The 23,179-nt window shown below is 44.2% G+C and overlaps 1 protein-coding gene across 1 annotated transcript in view; it reads left to right on the top strand.

Moving 5' to 3' along the window:
• Positions 1-23,179, top strand: part of AMDHD2 (amidohydrolase domain containing 2) — a 339,455-nt gene that overhangs the window by 125,618 nt on the left and 190,658 nt on the right. The window contains exon 6 of the mRNA XM_069210515.1: positions 21,663-21,875. Within this exon, the coding sequence (XP_069066616.1) occupies positions 21,663-21,875 (213 nt within the window). The remainder of the gene's footprint in view (positions 1-21,662; positions 21,876-23,179) is intronic.

A 23,179-nucleotide genomic window follows, 5' to 3' on the forward strand; every position in this document is an offset into this window, starting at 1 on the left:
TGTGCCTGAATGCATGTTAGTTCCTGAATGCATGTTTCAGTGTGCATGTTTGAGTGTGTGTCTCCGAGTGAATGGGGGTGTATGTAGCAAGTGCGTGGGTGAGTGGTGTGCGTGTCAGAGTGTGGACGTGTGTGGGTGCATGTGTGGGTGTGTGGTGGTGCGTGTGCCAGCGACAGGAAAATCTGGCAGTCTGCAGCCCTGTAATCTGGCTGGCAGGCAGAGGTCTGCTGCCAGGCTGGAGGAGCTCACCGCAGGCTGCATCGGTGTGACCGCACCTGCGGGCCAGGCGACGTTGTGGCTGTTTGGCTTCTGTCAAACCCCACAACTTGTAATGCGGTGGTCCATGGAGGAAAGACCGCCACAGTGAGGCTGGCGGTCTGATGACCACCACCTCGTAATGAGGGCCAGAGTTTTTCCTTACATGTGTGTAAGTGCTGTGTGACTACAGAGGTATTGCATGAGCTTTGCATGTCTCCTAGATAAGCCTTGGCTGCTCATCCACAGCTACCTCTAGAGAGCCTGGCTTCTAGACACTGCCTACACTACACATATAGGGAATACCAGGACCTGGTATAAGGTGTAAGTACCTCAAGTACCCACCACACACCAGGCCAGCTTGCTAGACATCATATTGTCTGGTGTCCCTAAAACAGGGGAATGCGTGATCCCTGTCTTGAGTTTGCTGAAGACGTCATGCATCTCTTGCATCCAGGCCAATTCCTTGTGACTAGCTTTCATTTTTTTCATGGCCTCAATTAAAGGGGCAACAAGTGTGCTTTAATTGACAACCCACTGGCAAATGTAGTTGCACAGGCTCAAAAAACTTCCTCATGCCCCTCTTTGTTTTCGGTGGTTGCATAGCCCTGATACAGTCTATGCATTCCGGTGTGGTCCTCTACCAAAGCCATGTCCTCTGGATGAAATGACCCTCCCCTAGGCCAGGACGGTTCAAATTTGTTCCTTTCCCTAGTCCAGTCTGCCAGCAAATCACAGAACAAACGTACAAAGGATTCCCGATGTTTCTTGCTACTACCTCCTGAGGGGCCATTCTACGATCGTCGTGCACTCGAGCCTGGCAGCACCCACTTTCGTTGGTGGATCCTGGAATACTGCAATCCATTCCCTCATCATTGCTAGTTGTGACTGGTGAAAACCTCCCTTTCACCTGAGTTCGCTCCCTGGGACCGGTGGGATTGGGTGTTTTCTGAGGCACTTACGCCCTGTCCACTGACTGCGACGGATGGGGACGTTGAGCTTCTGGTTGCTCTAGTTCTAGACTGGGGTGGAGCAAGGAGTGTCGGGCCTATTGACCTGTCGGTCAGCCATGCCTAAATGTAACAGCCTGTTGTTCGGTAGCAGCTCCTTGAGCTTCCTCAACTCAACTGCATTAGTGTATCCTAACGTGGAGATTGCAGGCATCGGGGTGAGCACCTCGATTTCTATATATGGCAGGAGTGGTGTGGAGGCCTTGCTTGCTGATGGCGGATCAAGGTTACGTTCCCGGACTTCCTCAAATATGGCCCAGAGCTCTAGTAACTCTTCCTTCTTGCCCTTTTCCCTGTATATTTTGTTTGTACGTATGTCCTTGTGTGTGCAGTTGTATTAGTGTTGAATGTTAAATTTTTTGGCCAGGGCAATGTGTGTCCCTTAGTATGTATATGTAACTTGTGGCAGAAATTACTAAGCTTTTTAGCCCAAGTGTAATTTGGGTAGTGTTTTCGGGGATAGTTACTCTTTTAGTGTTTTTAGAGTATTTTTTAAGTTATGCCTTTTCTGACTTACTATTTTTATGGCTTTTTCTTTTCTAAGGTGCTGACCTTTCATTTTTTTATAGATTTCTTAATTTTACGCTTGTGACGGGGAAGTATGTACAAGGTTATTACTACTCAGGAAGTGGGAAATATATACAAGGGGTTTACTGAATCTATTCTGGTGGGTGATGATATCTACACGGGGATCCCTGGATCCAATGAGCTTTATGTTATTCACAGATGCATCAAAATCAACATTCAACAAACAAATGCATGAAGACTCACAATCCTAGAAAAAGTGCATTAGTTAATTCACACCAGTTTGAAATTTGGCGACTAAGTAGCAAGCCTTACTTTGGGATCAAACAACAACTTACACAAAGCAGCAATATCTTCATTTATAGATGAAAACATTGACAAAAACATAACATTCAACACTTAAGACATTGGTCTACTAGCATCATAATATCAAAATGACACCATTTCAACTCGCAAGGGAAAAGCTGACCAGGCCCCTAAAATTAGGGAAACGGCCTGCCTGCAATACCTTGGCCCTGCCCACTTCTAGCACACGTAATCCTGTGTCCAAGGGAAGCTCTGTGCTATGCGGGACTAGGGGAGCCTGACAATTCTGTCTATACCAGCTAAGGGGAAAAGATTGCAACACTTCATGCGAGAAAGAAAGGGCTTACTTTAATGATCATAGACCCTTCTTGGCAAAACACAAGCTATGCCTAATATCCTAGATCCTAATCGTTCTAGTACCCTAACGTCTGAATTCCCTCTATGTCACACCCAAGGGTCCTACGTACCATCTGTGTCACGCCCTGTGGTCCAAGTGAAGCACACCCGTGACTACTTTCAAATACCTCCAGTGTTAAGAAACCAGTGGCACTGAGAAAACCAGGATAGCCTAATAAGATAGAGATGTGGTTCCTATATCACACGCAGAGCTATGCGTACCAACTGCATCACGCCCAGCGGTCCAAGTGAAGGTACCTCCTAAAACAGAGAGCTGGTCCTATGTCACACCAAGAGCCTTATGCGTCACACCCAGCGGTCCAAAAACCCTGTATCAAATCCAGGGGCCAAGTGTGCCATCTGTGTTACATCCAGCAATCCAAGCGATCACTCTTCCCAATGCTGACAATCAAAAAAGTTACTTCCGCGGATTACGCTTTTTCCTTGTTGGCCACCCGCCAAATGCTATGACTAAGGCTCTGATGTAGTCTCTTACCCTTGTGACGGTGGTTTCAGGATAGATCTCCGCCACACGGACTCAGCAGAACTTCCAATCTTGTTGATCTAACCCTCACATGAGCTGCATGATCTATTGGTGTTGAATTCAGCATTACCATTGGTCTTGAAAAATCACTTTATTTCACACTGGAGTTGTTATTTTAGAAAGATTTAAGGATACCTTTTAACCCCTTTTTAATATTATATATGCATAGTATACATGTTTATATATGCTCTGTACCATATTGTATTTCTTTTCATATAGCAAGAATACATGAAATATACATGAGTGAAGTCCTTCTGATACATGTAAAAAAATGGCAACATTTGTAAACAGTCACATGGTCAAATATCAACTGTTTCATCGGCAAGGCTGATGTGTCATTAGGTTCAACCATTTTCAAATTTAAAATATTTAGAGTACCTCATGTCTGGAGAACCACTGGACCACAACCATCCTGCGGGGTGGGACATTTCACTCTTCAGAGCCCACATCCCGTCTTGTCAAAACAGCTACTACTGCACCGGACACCACAGATGTATCATGATATTCTAAAAAAGCTCTGTGATAACTCTTTTGACATATCTGATAGAGGACACTTACTTATCTCAGTGGCCTCCTCACGCAGCAGTGCTTCTTTCTTAGCCCTGACCCTTTGTTCCTCCCCCCACCTGTAATAGGTAGGGCCCATTCTTGTCTTCAAGGTCTTGGCTATCTGCTTACTGGCCAATGTCAGGGCACGGTCTATCATTTATTACTTGCCGCCTTTGGTATTGTTTGGGTGAAACCTCCCAAAAGGCTGACCTCTGGCATTGCATCTGTTTCTCTTCCCAGTGTCCAACTAGGTGGTTGATTACTTGCTTACAATAGAGGCATATCACTGGGCAGCCCTAGACCATATGAAAAAAAGAGACAGTGACCTACATCTTGGGCACTCTCCAAAAATATCCATATTTCTTCCCAGGAGATATGTTTAATGAAGAAAGTTAAACTGTATAAACTTTTAGTCCAGTGTTTCGGGACACTTGCTGAATATAAGTGATTATCCTGTCTATTCCTTATCTGGTATCATGCCCTATGTCTGACTTCTACCTTCCCCTCCTCTTGTTCAGCCCTTTCCTTACCATCCCATTAAGCTCACAGGAGAACCAAGTGTAATAATGTAAGGTGGGTTTGGAGAGCATTGCTTGACACCCATCATGATATCATCAAGGAATCCAGGCACTGAGTAGGTGAGAGTAGGCAAGTGGTGAGGCTGGGACTGTGTTCAGGCAGTCTCGATGGTTCCACAAGAAGACTAATTGAAAAGTCAGGTTTTCAGCTTCTTGTGGCATTCAAGAAGTGAGACGGAGGCCCTAATGTGTTGTGGGAGGTTGTTCTAGGATTTGGCATCTTGGTAGGAGAATGATCGACTTCTCATTCTGTTTCTGTGGATGCAAGGTTGGTGTGCGAGTGAGAGTGAGGCTGAGCAAAGTTGTCTGGTGGGTTGGTGGAAGTAAATGTAGTAATTGAAGTATGCGGGTCCGGTGTTGTGTAGTGACTTTAATAAATGTGTGAGGAGTTTGAGTTGGCAGCGCTTCTGGATGGGGAGCCAGTGGAGCTCTCTGAGGAGTGGTGTGATGTGGGTTTGGTGCAGGAGGTTGATTCTGGCGGTGGCATTTTGGATGGTTTGAAGTATGTGAAGAAGTTTGGTTGGGATGCCAGCCTATAGTGCGCTGCCATAGTCCAGTCTGCTTGTGATGAGGGCCTGCATGATGGTACGCCAGATGCTCAGATAATCCCTGTCCCACATTAATAGCTGCAACACCCTGTGATGTGGAGAATCTTGGGAGCCCATATTCTGTAGATGTGAGAATGTTAAGATATGTGCTCTGTGATTCAGGAAGTGCTAAGTCATGATCTTTTATCAGTTACTTTAGTGGTATAACGGTGCTCCCTACAAAACAATCTCATGCTGTGAGTAAGCCAACCTCAGTCTGTTACCTTGATTGTTGCACCGTAAAAAATTATTCCTGGTCCCCTTGGGGCAGTCCTTCCGGTGGTACTACTGGGGTTTATAGCCAGCATTCCCTAGTCAATTTGACACATTTTCTCCAGTTTTTGAGGGCCACAGATATCAATATAGGTAGTTTACAGTGATTCTTTGGTTGTTGTAACTGGAGTGCCAATATCCCATAATTCATTGTACTAGGCAAAGATGCCCTTTCTCCCATCTCCTCTTCGCAACAGCGATTGAACATCTGGCTGCGGAGGCTCGAGGGAAGGGTAGAGAAAGGGGAATACCTTAGGGGATGTCGTGTCATATCATTACATGAAGACTAAGTGGTATTTTATGTCAGGAACGTGGTACAAGACGTCGTCCACAGTATCCCCTGGAGCATTATGGAGTGGTATCTCTTTACTCCCATCTCCTCCACAAATGTACCATCCAACCAGTGTGCTTTCTACTGAATATGTGTTGTCTGGAAATACGGTTCATAGTCCAGGACACACAAAGCACCCTCAGTGATTGGGTTTCTAACTGTGTCTAGGGCTACCCTCTTTCTCTCTGTGTCTCAAACCAATTCTCAGATTGCTGTATCGATCTGCTTAAACCACTTACCTACACTGGTAAATAAAAAAGAAATACAGAAGCCTGTGCAGTATCAGCATGTCTGAAAGGGCTAGTCAAGAGATATTTGGAAGCGTTGCTGTCCTCCAGAATTCCCATCTCTAAGGTCTGCTAGTCCATGATATATGTATATATGCACCCCCAGGTATTTAAAGTGGAAGGTGGCCAATTCATCACTAGTTCTTCCAAGTCTGCAGCTTCCCTTTCAGGAGTCACTGGGGACTCATTGGTTTTTGCAGTTATTTGTTTTCAGCCAGGATACCACTTCATGATGCTCCAGGGGATACTGTGAACCACGTCTTGTACCACGTTCGTGACATACCATACCAAATTGTCTTCATATAATGATATGATACGATGTTGTCCCATAATGGTTTTCCCCTTTCCCTATCCTCCACACAAGCCTCCGCAGCCATTGCTTCAATGGCTGTCGCGAAGAGAAGATAGTTGAAAGGGCATCCTTGCCCAGTAAAATGAAATATGGGATATTGAGATGAAATGTGATTACCCGTTTTGACCCATGCCACAGGGTTAGCATAAAGAACCAGATCCATTGGGTTCCAAGGCCCATGTGATCAATGGTGGCTATTAACAAGTGCCATCTTACTGTATTAAATTCCTTCTCCACGTCTGTGGAGGCTGCCATTGTCCTAGGGTTCTGATTCTTATCCATCTCATCGAGTACTCTCTACAGTCTCCTAAGATTGAGCAAGGTCTTCAATGAGGGTATAAACCCATCTGGTCTCTATGGATTAGGGATGTTAGGTGTTGATATAGCTTCTATAAGTATTTTCAAATTAAAAAGGAAAGGAGCTATAGGATAGGACCAATTCTGCAGATCTCCCAGGTTTGAGGAGTGGTACAACAAGGCTACCCTGGATATGTCCGGAAGTTCACCTCTCTCCCAGGCTTCTGCTTATACCTTTGCTAAATGTGGGATCATAAAATTAGAGAAGGGTTGATGAAATAAGGCAAGTGGCCATCAAGCTCCAGGGTTTTGCCTTTTGCTAGATCCTTGATTGCTGCCTGCAGCTCACTGAGGGTGACTATGCTACCCAATCAATTCCCTGATTTCCCCATCCAGTATGCTAAGTCAGGTTCGGTCTACAAATGCTTCTACCGCTTTCTCTGAAGCCTGGTCTGTTGCGCCATATAATTCTCTACAGTGATTCAGAAAAGTAGTGTTAATCTGTCCTTGCAGATTAATTGATGCTCCATAAGGCGTTAGTATCTGCCTAATTGGAGTACCTCTGGTCTCGGGGTGGGTCTACCAAGCTTGCATCCTTCCTGGTTTTCCCTTCCTTTGTGCACTCTGCTGGTGTATTCCCAGTAATGATGGCACTGCAACTTCTTGATAAGTTTTGTATATTGTTCCTTACATTAATTTAGCCTCGTTTTACTGTGGGGCGCTCAGCTGCCTCCAACTCATGATTTTTTTAATCTAACTTCACTAATTCTGCATCTAGTTCTTTCTTAGTCCCAGTCATCTACCCAAACAATGCCCTTTTATGAGACTTTTAAAGGCTTCCATATCAATTTGTGTAATAGAGACAGTGCCTTTGCTATGTTCAAAATATTCTGATATATCTTCTCTCAACGATGCTCTAAATTGAGGGCCAGACAGCACATTGGGCTGTAACCTCCAAGAAGGTACCTGGAGAGGAATCTGTCTAACTGTATTGGTATCACCAGGAGTTACTGTCAGACACAGGCACTCTGATCTTGACAACAGTAGCATATCCAACTTCAGCACCTCATTCTGTCCAGTCTCCCATGGACATCATATAGGCTAGAATAAAGTGCATAATACCGGAGTGTGCCTTTTTCCAGCCTTCATAAGTTTACTAGGTCTCAATCAGTCATACACGAGGGACATCACTTTGCCACTCTGTTGGACTGTGCTCCCAGGATGAGGGGCACAGAAAGCGCCAGATTGATATCACTCTCACAATTACAATCACCACATAATGATGGGTTTCCTGCCATCAGGCCAATCTGTAAAAACAGGGAGTTGAAAAATACCTTTTGTTAGTTATGAGTTGCATATATACTACCCAATTATACCACCAGGCCATCCACCTGCCCTCTCTGTCCACCCTGATGTTTAAGGCAGAGAGTGGAACCCAGGGTGTGGCCCATATCAGGGCAGCACTTGCAGATGGCGAGTAATCAGTGGCAAACATTTGTCCCCTCCATCTGCGCTGCAATTGTGTAACCTCCACCCGTGTGAGATGTGACTCTGATGTCCTCTGCTCCATTTAAGCTAAGCATTATCTTTGTCTTTCAGGTGCCGAGCCTAGCCCTTGAACATTCCAAGCGCGGTAAGAGAGTAGCTGCAATTGCGCTTACCGATGATATCTAGTGTGATATCCAGATTCTCATTCCTACTGAGCATAGGCAGCCCCCTAATTCACCCCTTCACCCCTCAGTTATCCAGCATTTCCCCACGCCTTGCATCAGCTCCTGCCTAAGGTATAAAAGAAATGACCTTGTGCCTAAACTAATGAATCAAACTCCCATTCCCCAGGGCGGAAAGGCAAAGGCTTCTGCCCAACCTTAGTCAACTTCAGGCAGCATGTCTAGGTGATTGTACTCGATCTGCAGTCCTGGCAAACCAAGGGCTGTGTGGATATCTTTATACCCGACTAACAACCCCACTGATAGGCATTATACAATGAGGAGTAAAGAAGTTTTGTAAGAGCTTAAAATCTTCCAGTCAACATCAGTGTCTCTAAGACCAGCGATACCTCACTCAGTCCAATAGATGTTTGTCTGAGTCCCATCAGGCCATCCAACCGTAGACGGCTGCCTGCGTCTCACTCCAAATTTGTTGAATCATATTGTCCATGAGAGTACATCACTCATGGATCGTCTGCCTTTCTGAGAGTAATATGGGGAGGGTTATCACCCTACATGGAAGCTGTGTCTGAGACTGTCTCCGAGGTACTATGGTGAGATACCACAGGTTTCGCTGTTCAAATGGTGCACTCTGCTTATCTCTCCTGCCACTTAGACTGCAGAAGCTCTGTCTTTTTTGGTCTGTGGCCTAGTCAGTCTCCTTGAAGCATGTCTTTTCTTCTGTCTTTACTTTTGCTAAGGAGTAGCTTTAGGTGAAGCAGCCAAGCATTGAAGTGTCTCATTTCTGTGGATTTCTGATCAGTCCCAAACATCTGCAGGTTTTGCGAAAAACAAGGGTTTACCAGCTACATTTACTTTCAGTCTTGCTGGAAATATCAGAGCATACTGCAGAGTTTCCTCTCTGAGCTCCCTTTTCACCACTGTGAAAGAGGCCCTTTTCTTTTGTACCAGCATGGTGTACTCGGGGATCAACATCACCTATCGATTCTCAACCTTGAATGGGCCAGACTCATTGGATCTGTGGAGGTGGACATCTCTGTCTTGGCAGCTTAGGAGTTTAGAAACTACAGTTCTGGGGGAGGCGCCCTGGGGTGGCCGTTTCGCAGGCACCCTGTGCGCGCTTGCCAATGCCGAGAAATGTGTCAGTACTTGAGGTGCCACCTCTGTGCTCATACAATTTTCCACAAAAACTTCATATCATTGCCTTCTGTCCCCTCCTGTAGGCACACATTGTGTACATTATTCTGAATATTTCTTCCTTTTGCGTCCTCTATCCTGTGCTTCATTGTGGTGACCCTACCTGTGAATGTTTGCAGTTGTGTTTGTGTAACGTCATTCCCCAGTACTTGCTCAGCCAGCGTCGTCTTGTTGGCCTTCACTCTGTATGCTTGTTTTCGCTGATCCTCTCTAACAAGTCCCCCTTCCACAGTAACAGTGTATATCTTAGTATCCAGTGCCTCCTATGAGGGTGTGATTTCCACCAATATTTTATTCAAGTTCAACTGTAGTAGTTCTGGGAGCACAGCCAGTTCCAGTCACTCTGTCCCCTTCCAGGATCGGAGCTCTTGTCCCCCTTATCTTCCAGGGTAGGCAGCTGTCTGGGCAGCTGTGGCTTCCCCATTCTGGTGGGGATTAGTCTTTCTGTACAGTATTTTTGCCAACAAGTACAGCCTAGGGTGCAGTCTTTGTCACAATCCTCGGTGATAGACTCTGACCCAGATATCCCAAAAAGTCCCTTCTTAACTGGGGACCCTCACTCTTCCGAAAAGCCATGAGGGCTTCATCATGTAGCTGAACAAATGTTCTCTTCCCTCCAGATGAGACCGCTACACTTAATTTACACACGCCACTCAAAGAGTTAACTCCTGAGCTTGACCTGGCTCTCTGCCTTCTCTCAAGTGGTGTCACTCCCACCCAAATCAACTGAATGCACTTGGTGCCGAGTGTCCTCTGGTTTAATCCAAGACTACCTTATTCATGGAGGGCCTCACCATTCTCTGGACTTACAGTTCCTCTGTGTACTAGTCATCAATCATGCCCAGATCACCTCAAGTTTTTCAACCGTTTCATCTGAGTACCCATGCCACACGAGCCCCATGAACTGCTCTTCTCATTTCTCACAGTCTGGGATTTTCATGCCGTTTGTGCCATCTACTCGGGATCCATTTCTGTCCTCCAAACTGCGTACCATCACCAGCGGTCAGCTCACGGCCCTGGGTAGTTCCTGTACCCCACACCGATCCTCGTTCAGACTCCAAGGTACCCTCCGCTTGTGCCTTTCTTCTTGACCATAGCTCCCACACTTTAGGAAGCTTTCACTCTTTCCCTTCACCCTTTCTATCGCCCCTTAGACTCTACGCTTCTCTTCTCATTGAAACGGATAGCCAGCTTGGAATCTCAGGCTCGCTATCCCAGGCTGCTCTCTGCATCAGTGGCTCTCTGGTGCAGGGAGGTCTGTGCCACACTCCCCTGCATCCCAGGGTTCTCAGATTGTCAACCAGCAAATTTTGTCCCATGGATTACAAGAATTAGTGGTATTTTTACAGGGCCTATACAGAAGCTCAGACTCTAGCTCCCTGGTGCATGTGTGGTTAGCCACGTCCTGTAGATTTAGTGATACTTGATTATGATATGGTTTGTATGTGAAAATAACTGCATTCTAAAGTGAGCTCTTTCATAACTATTTTTAAGAAGATTGTGAGATGCTTGTTGAAGGAAGCTTTTTGTGGATTTTAGAAAACAAACTTGCTTGGATGCTGATATATATTCTCTGATGGGGCACAAATTGCAATTCAACTAATTATAAACCCACTGTAAGAGAGAAAGCTGACAGAATGTGTCAAGGAAAGGCCAGAGTCTTGATGTAAGCTGCCACATCAATCCCAGCAATAGGATCATGTTAACTCATAAGGATAAGCCAGTGAGGATCCTCTTGCACATTCTTCAGCAGCTTACCCCAGCAAAAAAGCCAACTTATCAGAGATATGTGATGGGTGTGTGGTATAGCAAAACGTGAAACAACCAGACTGGTAAAAGGTAGAAACTTTGAAGAACCACATGAAGTTTTTTTTTCTAAAAAGTAGGAAATGTTTCTTATTTAAATACTCCATTTGTTTGATAAATAAGGGTAAACAGAAAGTGGTGATACATGAATGTATGAGTTCCATTTTGATATAAGTCAACAAATGCCCTATCAGCGCTCCTGGTGTTTATACAAAGTCAAAAGACGGTAGCAGAGAAACCTTTGTAAAAAGCCAGGTCTCAATTTTTTCCCTAAAAAGCAGGTATTTGGTTTCAGATCTTATATTAAGAGGAAACTTGTTCCAGAGCTTAGAGGACTGGAAGAAGTATAGTCCACCCAGGCGGGTCTTTTTCATTCTGGGAATGGAGAGTGAAAACTCAGAATCCAGGTTGAGCTTGCTGGAGGGATCCAAAGGAGTGATAAGGGTCTCAGAATTAAGGGGCTATTTGTTGGTGAAAGCCCTTTGGCTGATGTAAACAGCTTAAATTACAGAAGGATCTTCACTGGAAGCCAATGTAGCTGCTGAAGATGTCCTGAGGTGGAGTAGTGAGGGGGTTGCCCAGTAAAAGTCTGACAGCCCTAATTTTAGTTATCTGGAACCTATTTATTAATGTGCTTGGGAAATTAATACAAAGTGAAACTTACACTAGTCCAGGTAGGTAAGAGCAATGCATATACAACAGATTTGCAGTGCCTTTTAGGAACAGCAGTAGAACTTTTAGCTAGTAGAAGTTACGTTATTGATTTGTGCAGTGAAAAAAAAACTACAATAAAATATTAACCTTAAATATTTTCCTAATGTAGCAGGTTTCGCGAGTTGTCCCAGTTCCTTCGACCACCAGCTAGAGAAACAGATAGTGGGAAGCTCATTACCTCTGTGCTATTGTTTTAAAGTACCCTTTTTGTATGGTCACCCCCACACTTTTTTTCTCCAATGCTGATGGTTATGACTCTGAAGCGCACTGTAGCCTGCCAACCAGGCCCCAGTGCTAGTGCTCTTGACCTAAAATATGATGGATGTAATTGGAAAAGACTTTAACCCCCGTATAAGTTCCTGGTATGTGGTACCAGTGGTACCTAGGGAATGGGAGTTAAAGGGGTCACAAGCACCTGAACCACTGATCATACTGCTCTGAGTGACCCAAGTAAATGGATAACAGCAGTCCTGCCATTGCAGAGCGCATGAGCAGTACATACTGCTCAAACCTGGCCTTTGCCTTCATCATGTGTGGCAAGGTCACAGCACTATTTTATTATATGTCAGTCACCCCAAAGGTAGGCCTCCTGAGCGCATGAGACAGGGTGCGTTATATTAAAGGTGTGGACATATAAGTGCAAGCTTATATGTCCCTATAGTAACCTTTTTCCGTTAAGAGCCAATATAAGTGTTCAGGGGAGCCATATGCTAACATGGGATGCATTTTAGCATCCTGAGGTTGCCAGCTCCATTGTGGTTCCACTGAAAAGTATCATGTTAACTATCAAACAGCTTGTCCCACCCAACCCGACTTGTTCCCCAAAATAGATTTGATGTGGCATTCAGGGGTGTGGAATTTATTAAAATATCTACTTGTCCAGGGGACAGGTTGCTTCTCAAATCTACTTGTCCTGTAAAAAGATCTACTTGTCCCTTTGGTGCCATGTAGTGTGGCGACAAATTATGGCAGCAATTAATAGCCTCTCTGATTATGCCAGGGCTACTACCATAGTAGGGCTTGAATACTTGGAGTTTCAATCCCTACTGTAGCAATTTCCTTATTTTGCCACCTTTCTGCAGATCTGCATACTGGGGCTGGAGGAAGCAGTAAGCAATAGTTCCTGGGCTGGAATGCCTTTGAGTCTGCAAACCTACTAACCTGCATGTTTTAAAGATTTTTACCAGCTTCTCTCTAATATTTTCCCATAATAAGAAAGGTTGGACATTTACTCCTGACAATGGCAGAATTAGAACTTCTTCCAGGGTTGGGAAGAAAGTGGCTGGAGGGAAAATGAACTTGCAAATGCTCAATAGATTTTCACATGAGCAAATCTACACATCGTATTTACCCACGCTAAAATACAGTTCACAAATATTTTATAGGGGTACGACATATACCATGGGTGCACTTTTGTGACTTTCTTTAAGAATTTGGGGCCACAAGTAGGTAGGTTCAGATTTGTGACCTGCAAATTGCAAGTCGCAAATCCGAATGTAGGATGGTGTCCTTGACACCATCTGTGATTCGCAAGGGCTTCGCAAATGCCCACATCATGAATAATCATGAGGTGGGTCGCAATTTGCGACCCCCTCACGAATGGTGGCCTGCTGGAGACAGCAGACCACCATGTCTGTGACTGCTTTTCAATAAAGCAGTTTTTTTTTTTGTAATGCAGCCAATTTTCCTTAAAGGAAAACGAGATGCATAACAAAAACGAAAAATGAAACGTTTTCGTTTCATTTTTTCAGAGCAGGCAGCGGTCCGCAGGACCACTGCCTGCTCTGAATTTTTTTTTACAGTGACATTCACAATGGGGAAGGGGTCCCATGGGGATCCCTTCCCTTTTGCGAAAGTGTTATCACCCATTTGAAATGGGTGCAAACTGCGATTGGTTTGCGCCCGCGTTCGCGGTCACAAAACAATCCTACATTGCACTGCGAGTTGCAATTAGGAAGGGAACACCCCTTACTAATTGCGAGTCGCAAACCCGTTTTGTGATTCGGTAACCAGGTTACTGAATCGCAAAACTGGGTTTGTGCATCGCAATGTGCTTTTTGCACGTCGCAAACAGCGAAAGTCGCTGTTTGCGACATGCAAAAAGCTACCTACATGTGGGTCTTGGTCCCTAATTAGGTCTGGTGTTAACAAAGACATTTTGGTTTTATTAAACTTCTATTTCTCTCTCTTTCGGCTGGCTTTACTGTGAGTGATCGCATTCTGCTCTTCCACAAGGAGCATATTGCCACACAAAGTAGTTTTGTTCAGTGTCAGGAACTACAGTGGCAATCAGTGACGTAACGAAACTGGAGGGTGCCCCTTTGCAAAGAACATGGAGGAGCCCCCTCTCCACACTCACTCAGGGCAGGTGCTGTGCTGACGGGGCCCCCTGGAGGGCGGCTGCGGGGCCTTTGTTATGCCGCTGGTGGCAACGTGTGCTTTAAGAGTTCAAAAACTTTTTGGGGGGGGTTTGCCAATGTTTGTTACAATGTTGAGGGCCTGGTAGCTCCCACAACAATAAAGTGTTACAAAAGCCATGTCTAAACAAGACACGCATTGATGAAACTAAAAGACGTATAAAAGTATGTCAGATCAGTTGGCTTTGTCAGTGTTTGTTTATTTTCATGCTTCCCATAATCGTGTTGAAAATGGTTACACTGATTTTCCATTAGAAATATTTTTGGGAAATACTAGCATGCATCAACACATTTTACTAAATGACACTTCATTTGCATATAATCAGCGAGCATTCTGGGAGCATTATACTTAGCCTCTTAGTCTAAACTTTTCAAACATGTGTGTACACGTTTTTTTTTTTTTGTACTGGAACCAACGTCAGTAGTGAAGTGTGACCTTAAAACATTTCTTTACAGCACACACCCTAATAATGAAGGCTTTCAAATAATGAACCATAAATACAAGTTCGAACAGCATTATCTTTTGGAAACACATTACCTCAACTGCAGAGAGTTCAACTCTCTGTAAACAGGCAGCCAAAGGGTTTGTGCTGCAGGGGGTTGGGCCTACTTGTCCCAAGGACAAAGTAAACATAAAAACTTGTTGCCCTTGACCCCAAACAAGATGTCCCGGGCGATAGGAATTCCACATCCCTGGGCATGCACCCAGGTTAGCGGTTGCCCACCTGGTTGCCCCAACTTTGCCCTGGGTGATATCCTGCAGCTGCTGCCGCCGACACTGTTATCCGACCCCCTACAAGGAGGTGTGAACACGCCCAGGAGTCGGTAACAAAGGCCTGCCTGGGCTGGAGGTGTCACTTCCCTCCCTGGCAGGATGGCTAGTGAAGTGTTACATCACGGCAGTGAACTTCAAAGCTCCCACTGCCTCTGATATACAAGTTGGCTTTCCCCCAGAGGAGGAAAGAGCCAACCCCTGCCCCAGGCACATTTGCTGGTAGGAAAAGAAGGTAATAAGAAGGCATACAGACCCTGAAGGCTAACTGTTCTGTGCAGCCTACGATGGGTTCTGTCATTTGAAGAAGTGGCAGAATAGAGGCTTCTGGGTAGAAGACGTGCCACGTATCCACGGATGTGGTCACCTCAGGGGCGGATTAACCGCTGGGGCTAGTAGCTCATTGGCTACTAGCACCCAAACCCCTAAAGCCCCTAAATATAGGATTTAAAGGGCTCTTTTGGCACCAGAACCACAGATCAGATCGACCTGCAATAGTTGACAAAGAAGAGACGTGAGTCTGTGACTTGAGGACCTACACAAAGCAAAAGCGCGAATAACTGCACTTGTGGCAACTACCCTGCAACTGCACACCTGCAACTCATCCTAGACCAGAGACCAGTTCCAAAGGAAAGAGCAACCCGTCTACAAGCCAAAGACAACACCAGAACTCCCTTGGACTAGAGGTATGTGTCCCTTGCAGTCCCATGGCAAACCACACTCCCGGAACCAGAGAATCGCTGGCCATAGGGCCTGCCGGGGGATTGCCCAAAAGTAAATGGTCTAGTGGATTGTGGAAAATGTAGTCCTGACCTCCAGCAGGTTTCCGGTGGCTACTGTTTTTCCCCGGACTCCATGACGTTGAAGTGACCAAAGGCTGAGTTTGCTGTTAGCAAGGCTTGTTGATGGCCAGTAGAGGTGCTAATTTCTTTGTTCAGCACTGTGCCTTGAGGAAATCCTGCAGCGTCTTCATCCTGATGCCCCAGTGACTCCATTGTTGGGATTTTGTATCCCCTTCCTCACCATCACAGTTTAAACCGCAAACCAGCATCAGCGGCACCCTCATTCAGCACCAGGGACAGCCAGGACAACCCTTCATCTGGGCCCTACAAGCCAGGTAAATTCAACTGACTGTCAGAGCCTGCTCCTGGAACATGCCTAACCTTACCACCCAGTGGTTTAAACTGAGCTTTACCTGCAAGTGACCGATTGTCACTAGTGTGTTTTCCCATTGACCACTTTGTTTTGAAAGAATTAACAGCACTGATTTATTTTTCCTTTAAAAGCCCATAACTCCTATTATACTCATCCGATGATCTTTGTTTTGGTGCCTAAAATTATATAAAATTCGATTTATTTTTATAAATTGGTGTCCGATTTCTTGTGAGTTGTCAATTACTTATCGTCCATGTTGGTACTCTGATATGCTTAACACATGTTTCTCTAGTAAAGCTTGACTGCTCTGTGCCACACTACCATGACAGAGCTAGAGATTTATTAGTGTGATTCCAAAGGACCTATTGGAGGTAATGTTAAGGAATTGCACAGTGAAGCCTAACCAGCCTCATAGCATAATACCCCACTTTCCTACTGTTATCGTTTAACTTGATGGAGTTGGCAGTCATCCTGGAGACAACCTCCAACATGTATATTCAGAAGTTGTCAGCAGAGAACCGAACATCTTTGTTACATGAGACAGTCTGAGTATCATAGTTTTTGAAGTGATGATGATGCCCTAACCCAGTTGGCTAAAATGAGTTAACTGTAAAACAAACGTGTTGGGAAGTAATGATGTAAAGGTTTTACACTTACATAGCTTATCATTGGAATGATGGAAGAATTGAACACCAACAATAGTCTTTTATTAAGGATCTACACATAGAATGCTCTCTTCAAGAAAACTCCGTCTCACAGTTAGGTTGAGTGTGAAGAGTGCTGATTGAAAAACTTAGTAGGCTGAGTCTCAGAAAATACGCTAGCAATGGAGACAAGCTCCCCGCGTGAAGGCAAAACACAAACATAGTTTCTAGTATCAATCACATGAGTAAATTCTCACTGAGAATACAAGCAGATGCCCACCTGAGCTCATGAGAATTAGTAGATGGCCTTCATCAGTAACAAATATATAAACAGTTTTGCATGAGCCAGATGCTTTGCAAAATTTCATGTTACTGGTGTCCAGGAGCAACTGTTTTGATCTCAGAAATGGAGACATGCGGTAGGAAAAGTTAACGTGCAGTAAAACATTACTTTGATAAATTACAGGTATGGTAAAAGAAAACACTTTAATTTCATTGTGTACAGATGCAGATAGAGCCAGGGTAAATTGAATTACCTTGGTAGAAATTAGATGTTTTTCTTTGCTGATATTCTTGGTAGCTGAAGTCGATGGGGGCCTCTTCTGGATACAGATGTTATCTTGCTCAGTGCTGCTTCAACTGAGCTGGTGACTGGCAAAACCTTTTGCTTCCTTGTAGACTCAGTCCATTGAGGCTCTCACATACCGGTGTTACAGCAGCTGAGATTTTGCTGGCTGTAAAACAGGTCACTCCAACATTTTAACATACAGTTAGGTTCTCTTTCTTCACCAGGCAAAGCAAAGTCGCTCTGCAGATGCTTTCCAAAGGTAGGCTTAGTCTGGGGTGGAAGTGGCAATGGTGGCAGCATTCCCTCTTCTGGCCCTTCTGTGTTTTCTTCCATACAGCAGGCCCTTTTTGGTCATCAAATAAAAATGTTGAATGACCTACTGGTCGGTGAGACCAGTATTTATCTTTCTGTTGTGGCCAGCCTTGGCCAACTAGCTGGTCTGCAATTTTAAAATCCTTAGGGGCTCCTCAAGTCTTGGAGAGGGATGACTATACGCTTTCACCTCATTGTCTGGCCATGCTGATTGGAAGCAACTCCTGAGACACTTTTGAGATGGCTCCAGTGGAATGTGGAATAGCCCCTAGAGAGGAAGCCATTTCCTAATAAATGTAGCTCTCCAGCAGGTGTGTGGTAGATTGCGCATTGTCAGGGGATCAGCGGCTACATCCAAGGGGCCTCATACACTACCATCCCCCATCCCAGTTCTGAGACCGTTGTTTTCAGGATGGGGTAGAGGTGATGTGTTCCTGCAAGCTGGAGATTTGTAGCTTTATACAAATGTGGCCACTATCTTATGTAGCACACCAAATATAGAGGCAAGTGGACTCTATAGTTGTAGAGAGAGAGAGTCTTTTTCCTGTTACCTTTCCCCTTCTCTTGTTTAAACTCCATAATGATAAAGGATCCCTCGTTATGTTTGGCTTTCTAGACTTTATCTTTGGGGAAAACTCAGATAGGTGGTCCCTCGGCGGGAATATAGATAAAAAGGCCTGTCTCAGACTATAGATTATGCTGCCATCACTTGCGGTCTAAAGATAGCCGAGGTTGAGGTGACAGAAGTAGAAAGATGCACATTGTATGACTCCTCAACTTTATGATTCAGCTCTCACAACTGTAAAACAGAAGTATTACAGTGAACTTGCATATTTGTTAAGCTCACTGAGAAGAAACACACAAGAATATCCAGGAAGAATACCAGGACAAAGCAGTACAGCTTCTCATCAGTTCCCTTATCTATAAAGCTTCTATGTTTCCTACAAGGGCCTCGAAACTAAAGTTATTGTAAAAAATACTTTAGAAAATAGTAGACCCGGCTATGCAGGGCCTACATAGAGTCTATAATGCTTCCAAGTTGTTACTCCACTGTTCCCAATTCAGAACACACAGGCAAGCTGTCTGCGGTTCTGGTCGGGTTTCAGGAACCTCTAACATGCATCCAGAACAATACTGAAAGAGTTAACATCAGCAAATGACTTAGATAGCGGAAAAGCATGTAGTAGAATAATTGGCAATATAGAGAAAGTGTGTACTCCCAATCCTCATTGCACAGAGGCACGTCGCTATACAGAGGTGATCATCTGTTCATTCAGCCAATTTATAAGGTACCATTTATTAATATTTCTTATGTTCAGATGATAAATGTTTGAAATTTCTAAGGCTATGCAAATCCTGTTGAACTAGGAGCTGGCACTCCAGGGGTCAGAAATCCACAAGATGGAAAAGCCAAGCAAACATGGCTACAAAAGCTGGGATTTAAAATGAATTATCACAAGAAGATAATTATTTTTAGGTCCATGATGACTCTGTATCTATTGATATTATGTGGGATAATTTAAAAGCACTTTTGATCGGAATAATAAAGTTTTACGCTCACTTTACACCACTTGTCTGTGGTAGGTGATAATTATGGTACCAGGGCTAATATTGGAGAAAGTTACCAACAGACAGAGTGAATAAAAAAGATTTATTTGTTTGACATAATCTTAAACAATGATAATGCTGTTTAAAACACATATGGGGAGAGTCAGAAAACACTACAGCTCGCTTATCATTATTTTGAGGCAGGTGTGCATTTTCTGAAGAACCATGCAGAGAAACATTCTCTGTCTGAACACCTTGTTGTTTGAGTTTGCATGTTCTTTTTGGTGCATTAATGAGGAATCCATGTCTTTCTTTTTGGGTGGCGATCCCAGCAAATTTATTAGGAAAATGTAAGCATACCTGCCCGAGTTTCTGGGCACCAGGGTTAACTAAAGCAACAGTCTAACAGACATCCATGAGTATCAAAGGCAAAAAACATACAAATTGCCTGGAAACAGATTTGTTTTTGTGTTTGATTGACGTTTTGTATAGTGAAAAATGTATGGCAGACAGCTCTAAGCGGTAAGCATCAACACTAGAAATAAATGAGCCACCTTACTGCTGTCTTTGAAACTTTGAAATATCATCTGCGTTGGGAGGTTGAATGCAAGACTTGGGAAGAAGCGTGGGACATAAGTTTGTTCTTCAAGAAAGCTGGGCCGACACCCTAAAATGTATGGTGAAACATTGGTTCAGTTGCATTTTGGTTATGTTAAACCTGATCAATCATCAATTTAGGTAGTTCAACTCTATAGCTTTCTTGCAAGGCTGATGAGAGCCTGCTATTGATGTAACTTAGGGAATGCTCAACATGCATCTTACTTATCATATTTTCAATTATGACTGACGGACAACAAACAGTGTTTCACAGTGAAAAGGTGGATTATCACAAACTGTGACTGACGCCTATAATTTCAGCTTTTTCATAATTGAGCTTCATCCACTGTGTTTGGCTGTTATTACTATATACTTAAAAGTGTAAGGCATGGGATTGGATGAGGAAAGCCAGACGTTAGTCCTAGACACTGAATAGACTGGGTAACGTCAAAGGCCTTTGGGGTACACCATAGGTGAAGTCAGAAGTAAAAAGGAGGAAGAAAGACAGCTTGCAGCTATCATACCACATCATTTATTGGAAGCAGCTTATCAGTAAGTTGAGGGTCAATGGAGAGAAGTTAAAAAGAATCAGGGCCATGATACCTCATTATTATTTGTTGTCATCTCATGATCATGGGATTGCATCCCTAGGTGCAAGTCAAAAGAGACCTTAAACACACCTAAACAATTTGTGGGTACATTTAGCGTCCTACCTTAGACTGCAACACCCACCTCCGTGTGTTTCACAGCACTTGGACAGATACATAGCCTAAAACTCAGTGTATCTTGAGGCTAGAACCAACTGACTCATAGATAAGTATCTGGCTCAGTTCAGCTTTACCTTCAGTACTCTGCCTCAAATTTTTGAATTTTAACCACCTTAGCCACATATAGGAAAAGAAGATTAGATATGGACTTGAAATAGACTGCACCTGACTTTGACATGGTTCAACAGCTACAGATGGAGATTTGACCTATTGGCTCTAATGGGCATTTCTACAACTTTTGATAAAGTTGAAGCTGTTCAACTGCTCCCATGACTGGTTCAAATGAATGTCTTGCATCAGCTTTCTGCATTCTTCACCGCAACAGTTCTTATTCCTTTCCGTGCTTGGTCACTGCTCACTAGCTACAGCTACCAATTTGATTTGAGGTTCTACAATGATCCATGAAAACTGCTGTCGTTTATCTCATCACCTTTTCCCTTTTAATGGGAATACTTGGTTAGATGTGTCTTTTATTTTCACTGATACAGTCTTTAATGGCTAATAATATTTCTGTTTTGTGCTTAAAGTGGTTAGTTACTACTGTGACCTTAATTTCTCTTACCTGTACTCTTATAAATTGTGACACATGTACAGCACACTTTCTTCTTTCATACAGATTTGCTGCTGAAACTAGTAACCAAAGATGACGCAATCATATCTCTTTGATTAGCTCTGTTTTCCTTTGTTTGGCTGCCTGTCTGCATCCTGAGAGAACTTGGTCACAACTCATGTCAAAATTGAATCCTCTTTCCCACAGCCCTAAGGGACGACTTCATATATATGTGTAACTGGAAGTTGTGTACTTAGCTTTAGAAAATAAGAATTTTAAAGTTATTTTCAAAAATCTTGTTTTAAATGTCTATAGATGTTGTTTGAAGTATCTACAAAAAGCTGCTTTCTTGAACTGATTGCTCTATTTGGCTAGGGTAGAAAGCATTTGCTAAGTGGACGGTAGTATATACTGTTTAAGTGGCAATCAAAAGTCAAACTTAAGAGAGGCTAAGTGTTCCCATCCAGACTAGTTTTTAAATCTGAATGCGGACATCTTTTCTTCTGCAGTCAAGCATCCTCCCGCAACACTGTCACCTTTTGTCCCCAGTCCAGCACTCCAGGCAGAACTTAATTTCTGAACCTTCTGCTTTTGTTAGTACTTATTAATTTATTTTTTTCTGCTTTTCTCTCCTTACCATCTGGACCTGTGTTAGGAACCCACCTTGAGGGGCCATTTATTAGCCGGGAAAAGAAGGGAGCACACCCTGAACATTGTCTGCGTACCTTTGAAGAGAGGGGCTTTCAGGACCTGTTGGCTACCTATGGTAGTCTTGAGGGTGTGAGTATCGTGACTCTAGCACCAGAGATTCAGAGAAGCAATGAGGTGATTGCTGAACTGGCTAAGCGTGGGATCTGCGTCTCACTAGGTGAGGATGTGTTAAATATTATCATTTGTTTAGTGGATGTGTGCAAGGTATCTGCAGTGACCATCAATGGTAAAATGGTATCTAGTGAATTTGAGAATACATATAACATTCAATGAAAACTCTTCTGTTTGTGCAGTATGTCTTCCTTAAAGAAACAGTCTAGTCTGAAACCTGAATTTGAAGTTTTCATACAGTAGTGTGTCTGTGAAAAGCAGGCTAATTGGAACCAGTATCACATGTTTGCACCATGGTGAGTCTAGTTTGTGACGGCCTACATCTAGATGGGGTATGTTGGGGTGGACACAACTAGTTCATCTATTTGTAGGACTTTGGGTCATGCTAGCATCTAGCTTTCTGTTTATCAACACATTTGCATGCTGGAGACCAATTGTTCACTGAGATTTGGGTCTTGGGATTTTCTACACCTGTACAAGGGAAGGTGTGATATAAAGAGGCTGATTGTTTCTAGATTTTGCTTTTTTATACTGCCCTGATTATATGAGGAGCTGCCTATGCATGTCTCCATCTGTGCCTGATAGGAACAGGATGGTTAGGACACTCAGGGAGTCATTATGATCCCCGGCAGTTCAGCCTGCCATGCCGGCGGCGGGTGAAAAGATCGCCACCGGCATTGCGGGCTGAACGGCCATATAAAGAACACACACCGCCAGGCTGCCTCCGACAGGCAGCCTGACGGTAGAGAGAATCATTACCCGACAGGGCAGCGCTGCTGCCCCTCGGATAATGATCCCATCTAGCACCAGCCTTTCCCTGGCGGATTCCCCTGCCAGGGAAAGGCTGGCAGAAGGGGTTCTCTGGGGCCTCCCTGGGACCCCTGTGCTGTGCCCCATCGCACAGGTCACTGCCCGATTTACGGGCTGTGATCTGCGCGACGGGTGCAGCTGCACCTGCCGCACAGAGGCATGGACCCGCCGGCAATGTCCCTGCCATGCATTCTGCTGGGCCGGCGGGCGGAAACAATGTTTCCGCCCGCCGGCCCAGTAGAATGTTTTTTATGCAGCCGACAGGGTCTCAGGGGGGCTGGCAGTCAGTTGAATGACCGCCAGCATTAACACGGTGGTTAACACCGCCATGTTCATAATGAGGGCCTCAGTTTTGTGGAATGATGAGACTGGTTTTGATTGTATTTTACTATTACTTTTTTGAAACCTCACATGCTTAAGGCTGCGATTTCTGTATTTTTTACAATAATTTTGTATCAACTGAAGAAGCTTGTCAGTTTCCAGTTTACTTAACCTGCATTGCAGTGTATTTAAGAAAGGTAGATGAGTTGGAGGGTATTT

The sequence above is a fragment of the Pleurodeles waltl genome, chromosome 10 (genome assembly GCF_031143425.1).
Source record: "Pleurodeles waltl isolate 20211129_DDA chromosome 10, aPleWal1.hap1.20221129, whole genome shotgun sequence".
NCBI lineage: Eukaryota > Metazoa > Chordata > Amphibia > Caudata > Salamandridae > Pleurodeles > Pleurodeles waltl.